This window comes from Camarhynchus parvulus, chromosome 1A (genome assembly GCF_901933205.1).
Source record: "Camarhynchus parvulus chromosome 1A, STF_HiC, whole genome shotgun sequence".
Taxonomy (NCBI): Eukaryota; Metazoa; Chordata; class Aves; order Passeriformes; family Thraupidae; genus Camarhynchus; species Camarhynchus parvulus.
The window spans coordinates 3,276,788-3,298,758 of record NC_044586.1 but is presented as its reverse complement, the minus strand read 5'-3'; the positions used below and the strand labels follow the sequence as shown (position 1 = coordinate 3,298,758).

Below are 21,971 nucleotides of genomic sequence, written 5' to 3'. Positions count from 1 at the left end.
CTGTATGTGCAGAGGGACCCTTGTTCTAAAACTGTTATAAAACGTTTAAATGTTATAAAACATTTTATTTCCTTTCAGGTTCTGATTTCATAAAGACATCTACAGGAAAGGAGGTGGAAAACGCGACCTTTCCCGTTGGCGTAGTCATGATGCGAGCCATTAAGGAGTACTACTGGCAAACTGGCTACAAGGTAGGTCTCATTTCCTCTGTAAAAATTAACTAAACAGGCTCACTCACAAAGAAATAAGAATGTAATAGAATTGACTTTAATATTCTAATATTATTTTTTTTCTTTTTTACTTTTGTGTTTTCTCCCTTGAAGAACTCTTACTTCATTCCGTAAAACCTTGTGCGATCAAAGCCTTTCCTGCTGCATCTGGATTTAAATTTTTTTTCGCTATTTAGGTGGTCATGCCCATTAATAACAGGGCTGATAGTGGCTGACATGCTCCCAAAAACATCAGCAGAGCTATACAAATGCAGAGCCATCGAGTCTGTCCAATGTACACAACTGCGTTTTCCGACTTTGTCCTGGCAACCCAAGGGATACATTCTGCTCTTTCCTCCCTTGCCAGAGAGGTTTTCCAAGAGGACAAGGAGGCAGATCCAGCTGTATCCCATTGCCTGGGATGGAAGGAAGGAGAGGGGAAACAGGGGTTGGAAGAACATTATATCCTGGTACTTAATGTTTATTGATCAGGTCACTGTCAGGTGAGGTCAGTGGAGAAAAGGGGAACGTACAGCAAAGCCAGGGATGAACTGTCTGTGCATTCATCTTTTTGAAAAAGGAGGAGATTCTCAGGAGAGTTTAAGCCGCCTCTCACTTCCTTTTTCCATGGGCAGGTGGGGGCTGCAATTTGGATCTGGTGCTGGTGTTCAGCAGTGGGCTTTGTCCTCACCTTCAGCACCAGGGCAGGAGGCATATCTCCAGCTAAGAGCCTCTCCCCATTTTTGGCCGCCTTTCCCTCCTCTCCAGCTTCTCCTTCTGTCCCCTCTGCAGGTGGTGTCAGTGTCAGCAGGTGGGATGAGCAGTGGGATGGGAGCTGAGAAGGCTTCAGGGGCTGTCAGAGCCTTAGGAATGTAGGGCACCAGGTTGGAGGTGTGTCCATCCACTCTCTGTAGCCATCTAGATGAGGCCAGCATGGATCCCTGGGCTGTCCCTGTAAGAGCTGAAATGAGAGATGCAGGACTCCAGGTAGGTCTTCAAAATGCAGTTTATTGTGTCCAAGATGTTACAGCAGTCCAGGGTGGTCGGTGACAGAGCCTGTGCCTACAGCTGTCAGCTCCAGCTGCAGGCAGGCCTGGAGACCCTTTGGTTTTGGTTACAATGCATTATAGACTTTTCTTTTGGTTACATTACATTATATACTTTGCTGAGCATCTCAATACAGTAGAACCAATCTACACCTTAACTTTTATCTACAGCCTATCATAACTACTGTAATTACCATATTCATGTAACTATTCTCCGACCACTAAAAGTCAGTACATTACATTTTAAGCTAGAAGTTGTTATTCAGTTTTCTTGCAGTGGAAAATTCTGAGACATTTTTTCTACTTGCAACATTTGCTGACTTGTTTGCCTGTGCTGTCTTTCTGCTTGGTAAAAGCATCTTCTTGTTTGAGGTGGGTTTATCCTTTGCTCTAAGACATAAAAACCCCCTTCTAATTAACCTACCCTTTGCCTCCTTGGTTATCCAGTAAGACTGGCACAGCAATTCTTTTCTTCTATATCAAAACTTGCTTCCATCTCTATTCCTTCATCAGACTCTTCATTCAAAAATCTTTCTGCCAAGCACACATATCTGTGAGCTTTCTTGTCAAACTTTCATCCTTCCCAACAGTGCCCACTCCCCCTTTCACCTCCTGCCTCTCTCTCTGCCACCCAATAATTGGAGCAGCTCCAATGGCCTTGTTTCTGTGGGAGCACCATCAGTGCCCCAGGTGAGGCAGATCCCTGGGGCAGACCCCCCCTGGGCACCAGTGCTGGGTGCCACAAGCTGCATTAGCCCAGCTTTGTCCCCATAATTTGATATAAATGTTGAATTCACCTTTTGCTTTCAAAGGAGGCATTCGTGGTATGAAATGTGTTATTAAGAGTAAGTGCTTGTGTCCGTGTGCATGTGTGTGCCAGTGAATTAGATGTAAACCGACTTCATGTACTTTTATTAACTGAAGACAATATTATCAGTGACAAGAAATTTCTAAATGGTTTCTTTAACAAACTAATTTTGCTGCTGTAGGGATGCTTTCTAGCAAGGCGTTGCCTGGGAAAAGCAGGTTAATACAGAAATTAAACTTCTTCAAGGAAAGGAACAAGTTGCAGAGTAACATTTATTGACTGATAAGCTGTGGTGGTGATATGAAAAGTGTGCAATATAATGGGAAATAATCTTTTCCTGTCATTATTGAAGGACATACATAAATTGGTTTTTCTGTTGGGAAAACCCCCAATCCAGAAAAACTTATTACTTTTAATAATGTAAGGTGAAGAGAAAATTCTTGAGGAGATGAACTTATTAAGCAAAATAATGAAATACTGTGAAACAGCAGGAAAGTGGTAGCTGGACTTTGTACTGCTCTTGAATTAAATTCCAACCCCCCTTCCTTTTTACGTTTTTATGGCAGTCAGATGTGCTGTTTGGAAAGCTGGTAAATGGAGGAGAGGACAGGCTTGTCTTTGTCAGCTTTTTTGCAAAGAAAAGAGCTTTCAGAATCTGCTGAAAGGGGAAGGACTTCTGAATGATGGTTTTAATTCTCTTATTAACTCTGTTTCACTTGTTTTTGCCACAGATTATCTCAAAGAGACGTCGTATTTCTAGGAAGAAATCTAAATTCAAATTTCATTAGAATTTCTCTTCCTGAGGGAAAGCACATTCCAACTGGTTTTGCTTATTATCTAGAAGATGCTTTTCCAGTTGCTGGGCTTTAAATTCTTTTTGGAAGTCTAACATTAACAGATGTATGCATACATTCACACATCTATTTGTCCATCCACAAAACCACAGTTTTCATGGCTTGGATTTATCAAGCTTTTCCTGCTTTTGTTCCTTTTAATCTTATTGGAAATATGCCATTATCACAATGCTCCAGCATGAGAGAAGGATTTACTCTGTGTTTTTTGGTCCTGAAATCACTATATAAAAAAGATTACCAAACACATTTTTAAAAAGATACTTTCTGATTCCACTATTACGTCCATAAGGCACAAAGAAATCCTCAGTGCAGTGAGGTTTTGAGAGCTTGAATACAAAAACAAAATGATAATTCTTGCAGAATGTAAAGGCAGAAGGAAACATAGGAAGAATCAGTGTGTTGTTCAGATTTACCTCTTTTTTATACAGGAAGAATTTTTCCTGAATCCCCTTGCTTTTCAAGAGTTTAGGTGCCTGCTACAGGCCAACATTTTGGCATTTTTGATGAGGGGTTTGATAGCTGAGTGTCACAAGCTCTGTCTTGTGTTTAAATGGCACATAACCAAAGGACTGGCATTAGGGGAGCATGCCAAGTGCACAGCAGGTCCATCATGGGATTCCAGACATTTACCTCAAAGATAAGTTTTACTTGGTGTTTGTGCCTTAGCAGACATGGCAGTTCACCTTCAGATATGACACACATCCCACACAGAGGGACTGAAAGCACACCCAGCCTGTGGTGAAGCACAGACCTTTCAATTTTTGATAAAGACAGACATAATTTAATTCCCATTTAGAAAATATTAGTGAAAATCAAACCTCTGTTAGGTTTGAATGCACAGCCAAATCATGTGTAACTATGTTGCACAGGCTTTTTATAAAACACAGCCAGTTCTCACTGCTGCCCACGAGCCAGCCACCTCACATTCAGCATCTTTAGAGTTATGTTATTGTTGTATATTTATTGTTCTGTATTTGGAATTAGATTGGCAGTAGGTGATGATGAGGTGGGCACTATGTGATTATGTAGATATCCCTGTGCTGCCTAAATCCCTTGTTCTAGAGGCAAAGTGCTCCCATTAGACCTCAAGCCCAGCTCCTGAGGAAGTGCACAGGGGTCAGAAGCATTGCTCCCTCAGGATGAAAATGTTATCTTTGGCAGTGATGGCTGAGGCTTGGTAGCTCCCAGTTCTAGCCCAGACCTTGTGCTGTTTGCAGTTGGGAAGGAGGATACTTTGACAAGAAAGTTTCACAGATATATTTGCTTGGCAGAAAGCTCTCTGAATGTAGAACCTGAGAACGGAATAGAGATGGAAGCAAGTTTTGAGATAGAAGAATAATAGACGTGTAAATTGAGAATTGCTGAGCCAGTCTTGCTGGGCAACTAAGGAAACAAATGTTAAGTCAATTTGGAAAGAGGTTTGATGACTTAGAGCAAAGGATAAGCTGACCAAAACCAAAAAGTTGTCTTTACCAAGCAGAAAGATACCACAGGCAAACAAGACATGTCAATGTGGCAAGTAGAAAAAAGGTCTAACAATTTTCCACTGCAAGAAAACTGAAAAACTTTAAGCTTAAACTGTAACATAATAACTCATGTGATTGGATAGTATTAACCGTAATATGGTAATGATTGTAGTTATGATAGGCTATGGGTAAAAGTAAAGGTATAGATTGGTTCTTGATGCTCAGCAAAGAAAAGTATATAATGCAATGTAACCAGAATTAGAGGGTCTCCAGGCCTGCCTGCAGCTGGAGCTGACAGCTGTAGGCACAGGCTCTGTCACCCGTGACCCTGGACTGCTGTAACGTCTTGGATACAATAAACTGCATTTTGAAGAGCCACCTGAAGTCCTTCATCTCTCTCCAGGCTCTTACTCAGGTCCTTCCCAGGTGGAGCTGTTACATCACAGGCACTTTGAGAACTGCAGCTCTACAAACATTGATTGCTCTTCTAGGGTTGCTGATGGATGAAAATGTGTATTGAACTTTTTTTTTTCTTTCTTTCTCTCAAAAGGTTGGATTTAAACCTGCAGGGGGCATTAGGACAGCCAAGGAAGCAATTACCTGGCTCATGCTGGTGAAGGAGGAGCTGGGAGTGGAGTGGCTGACCCCAGAGCTCTTCCGCCTGGGTGCCAGTAGTTTACTGGGAGACATTGAGCAGCAGGTTGGTTGTTGGCAGCTCCACAACTCATGAACAACAAAAGTATTCTTTCTAAAAGTGCTGGCTTACTGCTTCTGCAGAAATGGAACATCCCTCTAATTCATTATTAGTGACAGGTTCACTTCCAGCTCTGTGCTTCTTTAAGTTTGAGCTGCCCCAGACATCTAGGGCTCTGATGCTGGGGCAGCTGGTCATGGTCTAGGCCATGCTTGAAGTGTAAAATTTTACAAAATTGGGGCAAAAAGGGCTCAGTTTGTACATGTACAGTCTTTTCAAATGCATGGCTATCGATGCTGGGAGCCCCCTACACTGGGAATAATGTGCTCTGACTCTGTGATTCAGGAGGCTGAAAATTGCTTTATTAAAACTATACTATATTACACTAATACTATATTAAATTACATACTAAAGAGACACTGTACTATACTAAAGAAAAACCTGTGACTATCTGAGACAGTCAGGACACAGCTTTGAGTGATTGGCTAATACAACATTCACCTGTGTCCAATTAACCAAATCACTTTGGGTAAACTATCTCCATAACACATTCCACATGTGCAAAACAACAAGAGCACTGAATAGAGATCAAAATTGTTTTTCTCTTCTTTTCTCTGTGCTTCTCACTGCCTTCCCAGGAAAAATCCTGGGAGAGAGAGAAGTATGTCCCTCTCAGTTCAGGGAATGTGAATGCCACACATTGGCAGTGCTCTGCTCTTCACTCCCAGGTGTGACTGAGCCTCACAGACCCCTGTGTCACTGTGCCACAACTCCTCATGGTGTGTTTCCATCCTGTGGAGAAAGGCACATCTCATCCTACGTATGGGTGCTGCTGACAGAGGATTTTTCACATGTTGGCTGTTTCCTGGGGAAGAAGCTCCCAGTGGGAAGAAAGATTCTGACCTATGTATCCATGATCTACATCGGTGGCACAGGGTATCAACCCCAAAGGATGCAGTGTAACTGGGAACAGTGTAGTGTTATAGGAACTACCAAAACATGAAGGCTTTTGGTCCTGACTTCCATGTTCATTAAACCCTGGAGAGGAGGTGATATTACCTTTTACCAAGAAAAATATCTGAGAGTCATTATCCTGTTGCTGCTGCTGGGAAAACATGAGGTATAGGGGCTTTGGGGGAGGACAGAATCACCAGTCTTTTCCCTTTCCTCACATTTCCTAGCAATTGAAATACTGACATGTTTTAAGAAATGTTCTAAGAACAGCTTAGAGATGTCAGGTTAATATTCATGACTGCTGAAAACCCCTGGCTCACTCCTGCAATGAGAATAATATTGTCTTGCTCCCTCTGCCTCACTCTTGACCTAAAATTATGTCCCTGGTTATGACAGAGCAGCATGAGCTTTCTCTTTGCCACTGCCGTCGCTGCTGGGTGTTAGAACACAGCCAGTGATTGTGTTGCACCATTTGTTCTGATTTCTTAAGGGTTTTATCTTTTATCTGCCAGGAATTGCACAAATGCCCCAGCCATGACCAAAGCTCTTGCTGTTCTATGCTGTCTGAAAATATGGAAGATAAAATGTCCCAGTCATTATATTCAATAAAACAATCATACTGAAAGAGTCAAAACCAGATGCCAGAGGAAAGCATTGGCTTCCACCTGGCTCTTTTTGAAATCTTAGCTAAGAGCAGCAAGAGTCTTTGCTTTTTGCTTTTTCCTTCCAGACACAGCAGCAAGAACCCTTAGTTCATATTCTACAAACAAAAATATATTAACGGGTATTACAGCATATTTTATGCACACACACAAACAAATATCTATCATCCTCATCTGGCATGCCTTTAATTTGTTACTTCCTTGACACTCACAGCTTTATAGTCATATATAATTCCATCATAAATTTTCTTTTTTTCTTGCAGATTTTCTATCATGTGACTGGCTCTTACCCACTTCAGCATGATCTGGCAATGGCTTAGACACAAAACCAACTCAGGATTACTTTTACAAAAGAGGACTTTAAGCAAACAGCATTCAGAAGACTTCTGACAACCAAGTGCATATGATAGAATTAAAGGCCTAATTCTCCCTTCTTCATAGTTCATGGTATTTAAAAATATGCTCAAGTCTGCTGGTTGTACTTGATCCAAAAGCAGAAAAAAGTGGCATTTCTGAAACAGTTAAATAGTTAATACATACAGATTTGCAAAGTTAATCTTGCAAAGTTCCTCAGACCAGCCTGAAAAGCTTATTAATGGCAACACTGAAATACTATGAAAAAGATTTAGGTGGCCTGGTAACACTTTGCATTCTCAGAATATGAAATATGTATGGAATGTTTCAGATTGCTAATTAAGAGCTACTGATCTTGGAATAGATTTCCATTCACCTCAGACAAAATCTTCTGGCACAGATGTGTTGCACTATTAATTCTTCTGTTGATTCAGTCCCTGGCATTGTAAGGGGAAAGAAGAATGAAACTTGGCTATTATTTCTCTTTTATCAAATCTCTTCTGTAGCAAAAAAAAAAAAAAGCCAACCAGACCTCTTTTTTATTTTTTTCTATTTTCCCCCCCAAACTTGGGCACAGACATCCATATTTAGACCCTTGAATAAAAGTGGCTTGATTTCTAGAACAGCTGAGTATCCACAGTTGCTCCTGAAGTTAATGGGAGCTCTGGGTGATCAGAACAACTGAAAATCAAGCAGTCTCTATATAGGTGCCTAACTATGCATTCAGGGGCCTATTTTTAGGCATTTCACTCTTAAAATTTTAGTCTAACTTGCTTAGAAGCTCCAATTCCTGTCTCCTGTCATTTTAAAACACATTCATGCAAATCTTTCCATTTTAATGTAGGGGGGTTGACTGTCAGTTTGCAGGTGTCACTGCTAGGCTGGCTGAACTTCAACTTTGCCATTCCAAAAGAAATACATGAATTTAAAAGATGATCTGAATTGTGTCCTATACAGGGTTTCATTCTTTAATGTAAAAAAAAAAATGCTTTTTTCAGAGCACATTAAGAACAATACCCAAATCACCAACACCTTTTGAATATCAGACTGGAGCTGGTAGATTCATTTTATCAGAACTGCATTCTGCTCACTAACCAGAGTTGTACTAAAAACTTAATTATCTTATCATCATGACTAGTCTTACTGACTTAAGTAGGTCTCATCATGGAAGTGAGAGGAGGAGGAGGATTTTGCTGTAAATCAAGCTACAAGGTGCATTTATTACAAAGAGATTTATTATAAAGATAATAACTCTGTTATTTATCTGGTTGTACCACCTGAATCACTAGAGTGCTACAAAAAACCTTGGACAGATAGGAAAGCTGATTAGGGGGAGAAAAATCAAGAAAAACAACATATACAGAAAGCAAAACCTTATATGAAGTGCTCAGGATTAAAAATGAGCCTTAATTTCTCAGGAAATAGTTCATCCAAGGCTTTCAGTCTTTTTCTGCTTTAGGTCTCAACAAAGAAAGTGAGGCTGAGCTGTGACTCTGTTTTCACGTTTGTTTTCCTGAAAATGGCCCACTTTTACCATGAGTTTTCCTTCTGATTTCATTGCCAATTTCATCAAGGAAAAATCCAAGTGCCTGTCTGCACATGGAGGGGAAAATTCTGCTGTGAGCTTTCAGAAATACAGAGCCTGTTACAAGAAGTCAGCTGCCACCAGGTTTGTGCCAGTCTGACCCTCTGCTGTGCCCTCCCAGCCACCACACACTGGATTTTGCTGCTGTTTAGCTCAAGCTCTATAAATGTTATTAAATGTTATAAATGTCCATACTGTCATAGTGGGAAGTAAGGCCACTTGCAAACCACACTTTTTATGTTGTCACTTGTCATTAGGGTGACGATAAAAACTATTTTTTTTGGAGATGCTTTAGTTTGTAGGTGGAGGACTCTGTGTAGTACCTTAAAATGAATGGAGGTCCAACTTTGCCACCTCACTGTGTAAGGCAAGTCTCAGAACAGCCTCACTGTCTCCATGGGAGCTGTGCTGATGAAAGAAGTTGCCAGGAGAAATTCTGTCAGCAGTTTTGGTGTGCACGTGGGCTGCTGGTGGTGACTCCAGGGGTGACAGCTCTGTTTGCAGAGGGAGAGGTTCCTGAAGAGTTGAGGATAGCCACTTCCCTTCTCCATGAATGTTAAAACACACCTATGTGAAATACTGTGCAACTCCAAACTTCTCTGTGTTTACAGAAGCTGGACTGGAATGTAGTTTGTACATTTTTTCTGTTGAAACCTTTTGTCAAAAAAAAAAAGCAACAGGGTCTGTAAACACATCCAAATAAAGATGATTCTGGTTTGGAGGTTGTTCTTTTTCGAGGAGTGAGCAGAAGGCTCAGTGTTTCAGAGCAATTGGTTGTCTTTGTTTAACTCCATGGTGATTGAAGTTATATTCACAATATCTATGGGCCACCAGAGCCTTGTCTCTCAGCCCTCCTGCAGAAGCTGCTGGTACCAGCCAACAATTACCCTGCTGGCAGCCCTGGGGGGTGAGAGGGCTTGAACCTGGGCCAGGAATGCCACCAGGAGCAGCAAGAGACCAGGCCTATCCAAGGGGCCACTCCAGGGGCCTGCTGCCCCTGAGCAGGTGTGGGATCCATCCTGGGATGGGGCAGGGCTGGAGACCAGCTGAGCTGAGCTCAGAGGGGCTGCTGGGCAGGGCCAGGAGCATTCCTGGGCTTGTGCCAGCACTGAGAGAGCCAAGGACAGGGCTTCCCTTCATTTCTGAGCTGAGGTTGGAGGTGGCATGGCAGGATCTTCATTCCCACTCCCAAGGAGCTGGGAGTGCTCACAGTGTGGGCTCCTGGGCTTGCTGCCCTTCACCCCAGCCCTTCACCACCCTTTTTTCCATCTGTCCCATCTTTTTCCTGCTGCTCTTCAGCTGTGGCCTTCAGCTGAAGTTTGTGGAGGCTGCAGGCAGCACCTGAACTCCTGGGAAGTGTGGAGGGTGCAGTGCTCCATCACTGCACAGACTTTGGGAAAAGTTCACATTTAGTTCTGTGCTTCAGGCCATTAGAAAAGGAACAGGCAATTATGCACTCGTGTCTAAATATATTTCAGAGTGTAACATATGTTTTGTGCAAGTCAGTCTTGTATACTAATTTATTATTTTTGTAACACTTATTCATTTAGGATTTTAAATAGCTTCATTTTGTAGACCACATTACTTTGTGAAGAAGAGAATAAATTCAAGAAGAAAGTAAAGTAGAAGCTGCAAATCTAGAATATTCTGCATCAGCTTATTTACTAGAAGAGGGAATTGTGTGAGAGGGTAAGCTTTTTTCCTGGTTTGTAGGAAACAAAGATATTAAATAGTAATTATATGTGGAGTGCACATATCAGCTGGGGCAAGAAATACTTTGATATCTTTATTTCATCAGTCATATAGTTCATTCTTTAATTTCCTTTGTGAAGCAGGGAACATACATTATATACCATAGCACATGCCACTGAGACAGAAAAAACTGAATCTACTTTTAATTTTATTTTGCTCACTCGGAACTTTGGCTCCTTGCCTCTCTTGGGGAGGAAAAAACCCCACGAACAGCAACAGCAAGTTTTATTCAAATCTTGGTGAGCTTTTGCTGAAATCACAGCTGGATGATATGTATTGTGTGGGATAGGAGTAAAAGGAGGAAACTGCTTTTATTTAGATGCAACATGCCCAGGAGAGAAAAAAAATTGTCCTTCTGGTCAGTAACAGTGAGAAGAGTATTCTTATTATGTAAAGACACCATTGGTAAAATTACTGATTGCCTATTACTGTTAAAGTCACAGAAAGTCAGAACCATGCTAAATTAAGAGGTGATAAGGCTTAGAAAGAAGCACCAAGAACGTTTGCAGCTTTTGCACTCCCCAAAAGCAGGAGTAAGTATGTGATGGGTGCAGAAAAATACAGCAAAGCTTTCCTGAGGCATAAAAGTTTCAGATCTCTGAGATCACAGGGAGTGTTTGAAAACACTGAATTGAGGAAGCATGAATTTAAAATTGCTTCTTTAGCTGAGATGAAAACAAAGGGCTTCCTAAACAATGTTAACAAACTGAGGAAGCCATGCTGGAAATGACTACACTTGTTCTTTCAAGCCCTGCTTTCTGTGTGGAAGGAGAAGAGGAGTCACAGACATCACAGAATGGCTTGGGTTGGAAGGGAGCAGAGCTGGTCCAAGCTCCCATCTCCAGCAGGGCCATCCCAGAGCACACAGCACAGAATTGTGTCCAGAGGGGTCTGGAGTATACCCAGTGAGGGAGACTCCACATGTTCTCTAGGCCATCTGGCCCATGCTTGGTCACTGCACAGGGAAGTTCTTCCTTATGTCCATGAAGAAATTTCAGAGCATCAGTTTCTGCCTGTTGTCTCTTTTCCTCTTGCTGGGCACCACCTGGACCATCCTCTGACACTCTCCCCTCGGATATTAAAGACATTGGAGAGGTCTCCTCTCAGTCACCTCTTCCTCAGGCTGAACAGGCCCTTTGCAGGCTCAGCTGGTGCAATACACAGCAACCACACCCTAAGATGGATGATGATCTGCCCAGAAAGATGAGGGAAAGCTTCATAACCTAATTTTCCATTTCAGTAATAGCATGAGCTCTGCTTTTATTCAAAGTTTTAAAGGCATTCTGGCCTCTTTACTAATTAACAAGACAAGCAAACAAGCAAAGCAGCCAAGCAGCTCCCTCCCTATGCCTGGGCCAAGGCTGTTCTTGGTAATCCCATGGGTTCTTGGTAATCCCATGGGTTAGGGGTCCCTGCCACTGTCCCAAACTGGGGAGCTGGTGGAGGAGCTGGGTGAGTGAGCTGCACCTCTGAGCCTGCCAGCCCCTGCTCTCTCCCTGCCTGAGAGGCTGCCCTGGGGCTGCAAAGTGCTAAAACTCCCTGTGGATTACTGATCCACTGAGAACTCTTCTTTTTTCCACCCTAAAGCTCAGACCTGAGCAAGCAGCTCCTTAGGAGGAGGTGAGGAAGGCGTGTGCTCAGTGATTTAATTTAATTACACGTAAGATGATTAAGGATGTTATCTTCATTTCCAGGGGAAATGAAACATTCAGCCAGCATCATGTCAGAAGGCTGGCACATCTCAGTGCTGGCTGCTTTCTGCTGCCTTCTGCAGAGTCTGGGGCTTTCTTCAAAGCACAAGCTGACCCAGAGAGTGATTTCTTGGTGGAACTTCTTTAAAGGCAGGAATTGAAACAGAGCTGAGAACAAGTATCAGGGCTCTGAACAAGAAGGGCTGTCACAGACATATTTTCTGAAAAATCCTTTCGTTAAGATCTTTTCTCCTATGAAGCTGGGAAACTTCAGCTTCTCCATGTTTTGCTGCTTTGGAATGTGACTTGGAGAATTGTTTACCCAGCATGTGAAATTGTTTTTACTTGATGACCAATGACGGCCACCTGTGTCGAGGCTGTGAGCAGTCACAAGATTTTATTATTCATTCAATTCTTTTCTATTCCTTTCAAACCTTCTGATGAAATCCTTTCTTTAGTGTAGTTTTAATATATCATTTTCTTTTAATATAATATATATCATAAAATAATAAATTAACCTTATGAAACATGGAGTCAAGATTCTCATCTCTTCCCTCATCCTAAGACCCCTATGAACATCACCACAAAAGGCTTTGTGTTCTGCTCAGCACATGTCTGTCCAATTCCAAAAAAACCCCATGGATGCCTCCACCCCGTGTGATAGCAGCTGTAACGAGGCCTCTGGGATGGCAGGGATGGGAGGATGTAGATAAAGGAAGAACAGAGGGTATAAAGAAAAGTTGTGAGAAGTGAGGGAGGTCATTGCCACTGCTGTTACTGCTTCACTGAAGTGTAATCTTTTGTGATCTCTTTGGAACGAGAGGTAAATAATAAAACACAAGGGAGGGGGAAAAAATTAAAATAAATGCAGCCTGTGAGTGCATGTTAAAACAGATGTCAGATTAAAAATAACTGAAAAAGAAATTCTACTGTAGGGGAAAATCTGCTTTTTCCTTCAACATTTTATATTCCACCTTCATTAGGCGGAAAGTGAAAGAGCTGTAAAGGAAAAGGGGAACTTTTGTTGTTTCCCTCTGAATGTTAAGAAAAGCCTAATGCAGGCACAGAGGGGAGGCTCTGTGCTTCATGGTGCTGGAGCAATCCTCAGGCTGAAGCCCAGAAGCTGCAAGGATGTTAAATAGATGCCGTGTGTGCCGAGCCCTGGGACCTGGAGCTTTAAACCTGCAATGCTGCACATCCAGGTGGTTTCATCCTCTCCATCCTCCCTCCCTTAGTCCCTTCAGGGTTGACAAGTCCTCTAATGTTGCAAAGAAATAAACCCTGCAATCTGGTAGGATCACATCATCCAGTAATGTCCCTCTAACTATAGATCCAGGCACCAGGGACTGACTTCTAATTTCTTCAGCACTTTTAAATGGGTTATTTCAGTGTTTGGTGACAGCAGAGTGGGGAACATCCTCACACACCCTTATTTTTTCCCCCACATGGCAGCCCAGACCTCACCCATCATTGGAGATAGGAAATACTCACAAAATGCCCATGCCAGTCTGTAAATCAGTGTCACCTCAGCTAAATGTGCTTCAGAATGGCCCCTAAAAACTCCTGATCTGAAAAGCTGTTCTGCGTCTGTTTAAAGCTCAAGGAGCTTTAAATAAATGGCTGAAGACATGCTGAGGGTGGACAGGAAGCCACTACATTTCTTGGAGAGCTGGCAAGGGTTGTTTGGCTTGTTCAGGTCAGCTAATGGAATGGGAGCAACTTTTACGTGGTTTCCTTCTTTATTTCAGAGTGTGGAATGCAGGCTAAGTGAAAAAGGCACAGCTCTGTGACTAATGCCTCAGCTTCCAGGAAGAGTCAGAAATGACAGATATCTTTGGCTGCTCTTACAGGTTGGATGTCCAACATACTCAAACAACTTGATGGCGTCCAGCACGAGTATATTCCTACAGTGGTTGAGGAAAATATCTTTGCTTTTCTCTACCATTACCCTGAGCAAATTCCCACAACTCCTATTAGTTTGAGACACTTAAGATGAGGAGGTGAGGAGGAGGCAGCTGAGGCAGAAGGAAAAGGTTTCCCCAGCGGAATGAAGGCAAAGCTGTTTCGTAATTTCTGAAACATTTCTTAAGCTTGCCCTGACAATGCCAGGTAAGATCCCAGCGCACAATCCCTCAGAAGTGTTGCTGATGAGCAGGAGGATCTTGGCATTGTGCTGGCTTAGATTTGCCAGAGAGGAAGGAGCAGATGTGGCCCCAAGCAGCTCCACCCTCCCAGTCAGGGTGGAAGGGGGGTGTCAGCAACACAGGAAGGCACGGAGCTGCTTCAGAGTGTTGGACTGCAGGCAAATCACACACAGCATTTCCAGAGAGGGTGGACAGGTATTCATGGCCACTCACTGGATCCCCTCTGCCCACAGGCTGTCCTTGGAGACACAGCAGGGATTTCCCCAGTAGCAACGACCTCCCCATCAAAGCTGTGCAGGCAGATGTTTCCAGGAGGTCTCTCCTGTACTCTTCCCTCTGGTCTAATTTCATTCACTTCCCACCCCTTCTCTAAAAAAAAAAAAATCCTCTTGACCTTCTGCTCTGAATAAACAAATAAATGCATAAATAAAAGTTACCTCGACTGCAGAGAAGAATCTATCCACTCCTCACTGAGCATGTGTTCCCTGAGCTGCCTCCTCCAGTGGAAATTCCTTTGTTTAGTGTTAATTCCATTTCATTTTGCTGATGGTGGCTGCCATTGTCTCCATTAGAGGGCCTCAGAGCAGTGTGTTACAGTGTTTTAGGATGGGATTTAAGCCTCTATATGTACTTTGGGCCTAATTTCCTGCTGTACTGCTCTCCTGAACTCAATGGGGTGTAAAACTGGTGCAACACACGGAGAGAGCAGGAAAAAAAAGTGCTGTGCCTAAGAATACATCAGTGCTTTGGGTTTTGCTGACGAGATTAGGAAATGCTGAGGTGCTAGGAGAGAATTTTAAATACACGTGTGACAGGTGAGGCAGATGAGTAAGTTAATTGCTGCTTGTGTGTTTGAACACAGAGTAATTGGTCAATAGGGTATGTTTCCAGAGAACAGGAGTGAAGTGCATGAGCAAAGCACAAATAGAGCTTTAAATCCTTCCTCAGAAATTACACTTATTCCAGGCAGAAGTTGGAGTCTCAACTACTTACAGGAGCCATAAAGGTTTTATTCTCCATTATGCTCCAATTGTGGCACTGGTGAGCTAATTGCTTGGACTGAAATTTTCTAGGTAGGTGTCTTCCTCGACTGAACTTTCTCACAAAAATAGTGTCAGAAGATAAAGCTGAATAAAAATAAGGGGTGGGCTGGGAGTTTTCAGCCCACACTTAGAAACTGGAGCAGTTGAGATCTATGAAATTCCAGTGTTTTGGAGCATGAACCTGTGGCAGGGGGGAGAATGGTCCTGCTGCTCAGGACCTGCCTTTGTGGTGTCAGTGTGGCACACAGAGCCAGCCAGAGTGCAATTCTGGCAGGCAAGAGCCAGACTGGAGGGGGAGAAAGGTACTGGCACAGGTGAGAGGGGTAAAGGAAACAGAGAATGGCAGAGGGAACAGGTGAAGTGGAAGGAAAGGCATGGAATGGGGGAAACGACGCAGAAGCCCAGATGCAGAGCAGGAGTGAGGTGACCCAAGAAGAGTGGAAGTGAACCTGCCAGAAACACATGGAGTATTCCTCATGTGGAGAGGAGGAATACCAGGACCAAAAGGAAATGGATCACAAACAATCTCCCACCAATTCAGTTTTGGGAATGGCTGAGAGACAGACAGGCGGACCAGGAAACAACATTGCCACTGAAAGTGGCGTTTACAAAGGTTGAAAGATGATGGCACAGGCAATTTAGTCTTTTATAACTTTGAAATGCTTTGCCCTCCAGACCTCAGTGTTTATTCCTTACTCCTGTCACATATTATAAATTTAATTCATCTGAGCAATTAACTCATTGAGGCAGGGATGGATTGTTTGGTCCTGTTTTCACACAGCCCTTGCTGGGATATGCTGTGGTTCTTGGCTGGTGCCTTTGCACATCATGGGTGCAAAAGTGTTGATGGAGGCAAATGTGAATTCCAGGAGTGGAGGAGAATGTTTTGATGCAAGGTGCTGGGTTTATATCAGGGCCATCAGGCAAAAATAACAAAGGAGGAGTCTAGGATGAGTGCCAACAAGTCTTTATTATCTAAGATTGTTTGGCAGCCCACCGGGGAGGCAGCAGGAGCCCCTCAGCCGAGACCCTACCCAATACAAGAGGGTTCAGAAAGCACAAGCCTGCACAGGGAGGCAGATGGGTCTTGTGGGTCCACTCTGCCTTTAACTTCTCAGATCTCGTACAGCTTCCCCCAAAAGCCAGCACAAAGGAGTGTCAAAAGACAGAATACATATTCATGGCCATTTCTGGAGCTGCAAACTATGAAAAGAAATCAAGTCCTTCTCATCCGTGGACTGAAATTGAGAGTACACTCTAATCCAAAAGGATCCCAGCTCACAGAGTGGTGTATGAAAATCTTATAAAGCACTGCAACACTCCATAAATAATTTTCAAACAAGAAGCTTTTTGTTTCAGTGATGGCAATGCTAAAAAGGGAGAATGGCAAATAGCCGTCAAGAAGAGGCTGAAACACTGAAGCACTCTGTGCTGATGTTAACTTTAATCACTGCAAGAGTTACACCCAGAGTTATCAGTCATTTATTAGAAGCTGCAGATGATCATTGCAGAGGTTTAGATTAACATGGACTGGAGCCTGGTGCTGTGCCAGTGGGGTGCCACGTGACGGGCAGCCCATGGAATAAACATTCTGGCACATCAGAGCACTATAAATCCTCCAAATGAAAGAAATTAAAAAGCCAGGAGCAATTTTGAAAATGATTTATGATTGGAGGTGCACTTAGGAATGCTTTTATTGTCACGGGAACATCTCCTTTCACATCCTTAAGGTGACAGAGCCACTCTGCTTCTGGATTTCCTGGGCTGCCCTGTGGATGTGAGCACCACAGAAGTGTGCTGGGGGCTGGGGGGCATCTGGGCACTTTAGCAGCATCCCTCGAGTTGTGAGGGCTGGATTTGCACAGCCCCAGGGTGAGAGAGCTGCAAATCCATTCTGACATTTTAAGTATGAGAAAAGACACCAGTTGTGGGGTGGTTTTTTTTCTTTTTCCTTTTACATCTATACCATAACTACGTTCCTAAGTGCACGTATAAACATTTTATAATGTGGATTTGGAATAACACTTGAAAAATAAACTTAAGAATAGTTCCTAAGCAGAAGGTGTTCTTATCAAAATAGCAGTCTGTTGCAAGTCAGCCCTTTGCTCCATACGTGAAAGATGCAGCACTATCTGTTAGTGTTCTGCTGGTGTAAATATTGCTGAATGTTTCACTAAAATACAATTCTCCTGCTGATACAGATATGTGTTCTTAAACAAAAAGTGCTTTCACTACAAAGTGAAAGGCCAAACACTGTGGTTTGCAGGCAGAGTGCTCTCTTGGTTACTCAAGGAAGAGCAGTGGCAGTGTCAGTGAAAGCTGGGATATCTGTAGTATCCAAGATTTGGGCATGTCGGGTAATCCTGCCCCAAGGCAGTGATACCCTGGCCATAGACACAAATCTCCCTGCAGCGTTCCTGCCTGGCTTCTGCTCTGGGCATGGTTTCCCTGCTTGGCCTTGTGCCTCTTGTTCCTCTGGGGTGTCCCAGCTGGGCGCTGTGCACAGGTACCCAGTGCTGGGATACATTTGGGTTAGCAACCCCACGTGCTCATTACTGTCCCCAGATGGGTCAAAACTTTAAAAAAAGTCAGGGTGGGTGATGGTTTCAGGTAAAGGCTGGTGCATCTCCCAGGTCTGCCTCCCTTCCTTAGTGATTGTGGATCCCTGTATCGATCCACAAACCTTTCCTCCACATGTTCTCACTGTTGACTCCTTAGAAAGGGTTAATTTTGCATCTATTTCCTGATCTTTTTGATGTTCCCATCCTGGGGCAGTGCAGCAAAACAACTTTTATAACTTGGTTGGTGGTCGGCTCTTCAAAGCCTGGCAGCTCAGGAGCTGCCTTACAAAACTCCGCGTGTGTTTGCTGAATGTGGCTTTCCCTGCGCTGGGCATTAAACTCCCCCCAGGTTCTCTCACCCTTCTGGGGGCAGCCCCTCACATCCCCAGCCCCAAAAGGCAAGGAGTGCCCCCTCCCTGTGTGTCCACACACACTCTGAGTGCACTGGCAGTCCAGGGAACCCAAATTGCATATGCAGCCTTGCGGGGTCCTTTGGGGATTGGCTCCTGTGGTGGGAGCCTTTTGGGGATTGCATGTGGAAGGCTTTTTTGAATTTACAAGCATTTATTTATATTTTGAAAGCATCTCTTATTGTGGTTTATCTGTTGTGGTGCTGATGTTGACCCCGGATTTATGGTTCGCTGATTGCCAGTTAATTACATGCTGTTAATAAATCAATAACTTGCTTTGATCATGATTTACTCTAAAACATACAAATCGAGCAGCTTTTCCCTGCAACAACACAAATCTTTCTCTGTCCATTTCTGAGAAATAAACCAATGAAGTTGTAAAGCAGCTCCCCTCTGCCATCTACCAAATTCAGGTATCCTTTTGCACCTACCCAACCTCATCCACCACGGTGAACAAAAGGGGCGGAATGGCAAAAAGAGGAGCTGGACTCTGAGGGAGAAGCTCCCCATGGAGATGAAGGGTACAGCTAAGTGTTTCCCAGGGCAGCAATAACTCAGGGTGAGGGAAAAGACCAGCAAGTTTTTGGAGCAGAGGGAGAGTCCTGGGAGTTGTACAAATTGTGCTGAGGGAAAATGGAGGGAGTGCAGCTGCCTCAAACCCAGTGAGCACAAAGAGGGATTTAAACCATCCAGGACTGCTCTGTGCAAAGCCTGAGATGAGGAACTGCTCACTCACTTCCCTGGCTCTGTGCAGACCAGGTCTTTCCTCTGTGCATCCAGGCTAGTCTTGATCTCTCTTCCCACTTTACTGACAAGGCTGCTGTGACATTAATAGATCCCTATTTAAGGATAAATAACCTGGGAGAAATTCTCTGCCTGCATACCTCCCTTTTTGGTAATTTGGATTTGATTTAGAAGAGCTAAGCCATAATTTTAACAAGGCAGATGCTGCCAGAACTGCAAGGTGCAAGAAAAAGTGTTTTAATCTTTGTGTTGCATTTAAAGCACTGATGTGAGTAGATGCAGTGAAGGACAGACACTTCAGCACAGATCAGCTCCACAAGGGGTTGTTCATCCTAAGTGGAGGATCATGGCTGAACCCTGGCCTGGGAGCCAGGGGAGCTGTGATCCCACCCCATGCACCCCAGTTTGTATTTCAGCACTGTGGCCTGACCTGGGAAATGTCTGTGGTGCTGGTTTTGGGCTTCTTTTTCTATCTCTGTCGAGGTCAGGATTGAAGGCACGTGAGATGATAGCTCACGTTCAGACTCAGGTGTTTGTTATTTCTTATCAATGTTGCAGTCTCACAGCAGGGAGTTCTGCTGCCTTTCATTAGCAAGGCACAAAAGGGGCAACAATCTCTTGTTACAAGGTCTTTTAAGGCTAAACTGTCTGATTAAGAAATGATACCTAAATTATTTTCACTTTTAACCCAACAACTGATCCCTCAAAGTCTGCACTGTGGACTTTTCTGTCCAATTGCACAATACCACCCAAACCCATGGAGAAGAAGGTGAAGAAGAAGAAGACCAGCCTCTGCCCTAAAACCTCCATCTTGCTTCATATATACAACTATATTCTAAAACCCCAAAATCTAAGTTTTTCACCCTGTGATATTACACATTTCTAACCAACCACGCACCCATAATCCCAGTGCTATCAATCAATTTTGGAAGCTTCTCCACGGCCTCAAGTGAAATGCAGTGTTCTCCTGGGAGTCAGAATCTGTCAGCACAGAAAGTCTGAAATTCTCAGCATCCAGAACTCCAACACTGTGGGTTTTCCAGAGGCTCTGCCTGCCCCCTGCCTCATGAAACTTGCCCCAAACCTGCCTGTGGAAGGACAGACAGATCTCCACTCATGGACAGAGCTCTGTGGGCATGTGTGCCTTGTCCTGCAGGGCCCTTCCCTCCCTGCCACCACCACTCCAGCAGGAGCAGGGGATGCCATCAGGCACAGTTGTTAATGCACAAAGCAAGTGCCATGTGTGATTGCCTGCGAGCGCTCCAGCGCTTTCTGCAAGGCAGATTTAGAGATTTCATTGTAAAGTCCTTTTAAACTCTGAACTAATGGGTAGTTTGGCAACAGCTTCTGCGTATGAAATCATTATTAATTCCTTTAGTACCATAATAACATTGATTTAGGTGAACTCTTATAAGATAGAAATTGTATAGTATTTAGCTGTAATTAACGTCCCCTAATTAGGAAGTGTTGCCAAGTAGTTTTCTCTGCTGGCTCTGTTGTACTTAAGTGCAGCTGGATGAAAATTAACCACAAAGGGAACAGCTTGTGTTTTATGTGAAGTTTGCCTTTGATTGATTAAAAAACTATTCCTTATTACTTTATTTGATTATCAAAGAGGGTGCACTGGATTATCAGTGTTACAAAGGGCCTCAAAGTCCACATGCCATAAACTCCACACACATTTGGGTGAGCATTTAAGCCCAGTGACTTATCTGCACATTCAGAAAATTCACAGATTTATTTTGTCTCAATACGACAAGTCACCACAATAAAAGAGAATTGATTTTAATGTGTCTGTCATTAATAAAGCCTGCAGAAATTCAAGCAGAATTAGCACAATTTAATGTCCACTCAGAGGAAAGACTCATGCACTGCAAGCTGAGAGGCATTTGTTGATGTGAAAAATGCTGACATTTTTGGAAATTCAAATTATAAATGAAATACTGCTGTCAGTTTACTGTGCAACTTGGTAGCATATGGTGCTTCTGCTGGTGGGTGTTATTTCAAAGTTTGCAAATCACACTATGAGAGTGTCCCTCTGGTGAGCTTTTGCAACGCTTAGCAACTGTGAATCAAAAGTGACAGTACAGAGGAAGAGGGACTAAAAAAACAATTTCTCTCTCTTTAAGTTGGGAGAACAAAGTGCACAATAAGTGCACAATAACATGTTTTTACAGGGGGGAAAAAAAGGAGGCCAACATGCCAAAGCTAAAGGAGACCAGTGCCTCCATTCCTGCAGAATAATGCACAAAGTCTTCTAAATTGTTAAAATAAAAATATGGTTTGTGTCTCCCAGTCTCTCTGACTTTGCTATGACAAGGGAATTAAAGCAACTGGCATGTACAACATATAATGATTCACTTTTAGAATTAGGAGAGTTGCTGCAAGACATAATGCAATCCCTCCAGTCGGTCCAGATGTTTCTTTTATCCATCTCTGAAGAAAGTTCCTGTGACCACAGAATAACATTTGCCATTTCAAAAGCATTGTCCATCTGAGGCTGGCAACACAAAGGAAAAAAGAAATAGGTTCTGTAGCAGTCCAGCAGTGTGGATTCCAACTAGGCTAATAATTCACAGGTAAGGTAAATTTAAATAACTGAAATATGAAGACATCCTTCACCACAGTTTTCAAGAAGGATTTTGCTACCCAGTGACCCCTTTGATGTGCATTTCCACTATCAAGGAGTGAACTTAAAACTTGGATTCACTGTGGTTTGATCTGACCATGGTTGCTGCTTGCTGTTCTGCTCCAGGTAGTGACTTTTGGCACCAAGGTGGAACTGTGGCTGTGAGGTACAGACCTCATCAATTTGCCAATCAAGCTGGCTGAGAATAGAAAGTGATGGGGCTGTCAGTAGCACTTCAAGCATAAGCAATTCTAAACTAAGCAATTTGGAAATTTAAATAGTTATAATGACCAAGATTCTCTGTGTTGGCCCTTAATTACTGCAATGTCAATTCAGCTGAAAATTGCCTTTCCTAGGTAATGATA

General features: G+C 43.2%; 1 protein-coding gene across 1 annotated transcript in view; it reads left to right on the top strand.

Annotated features, from left to right (window-relative positions):
- DERA (deoxyribose-phosphate aldolase) overlaps nucleotides 1–9,305 on the top strand; it is a 46,994-nt gene extending 37,689 nt beyond the window's left edge. Inside the window, exons 7-9 of the mRNA XM_030961061.1 lie at nucleotides 79–191; nucleotides 4,934–5,083; nucleotides 6,957–9,305. Coding sequence (XP_030816921.1) covers nucleotides 79–191; nucleotides 4,934–5,083; nucleotides 6,957–7,013 — 320 coding nt within the window. The 3' untranslated portion in view covers nucleotides 7,014–9,305. The remainder of the gene's footprint in view (nucleotides 1–78; nucleotides 192–4,933; nucleotides 5,084–6,956) is intronic.
- Nucleotides 9,306–21,971: the final 12,666 nt, after the last annotated feature.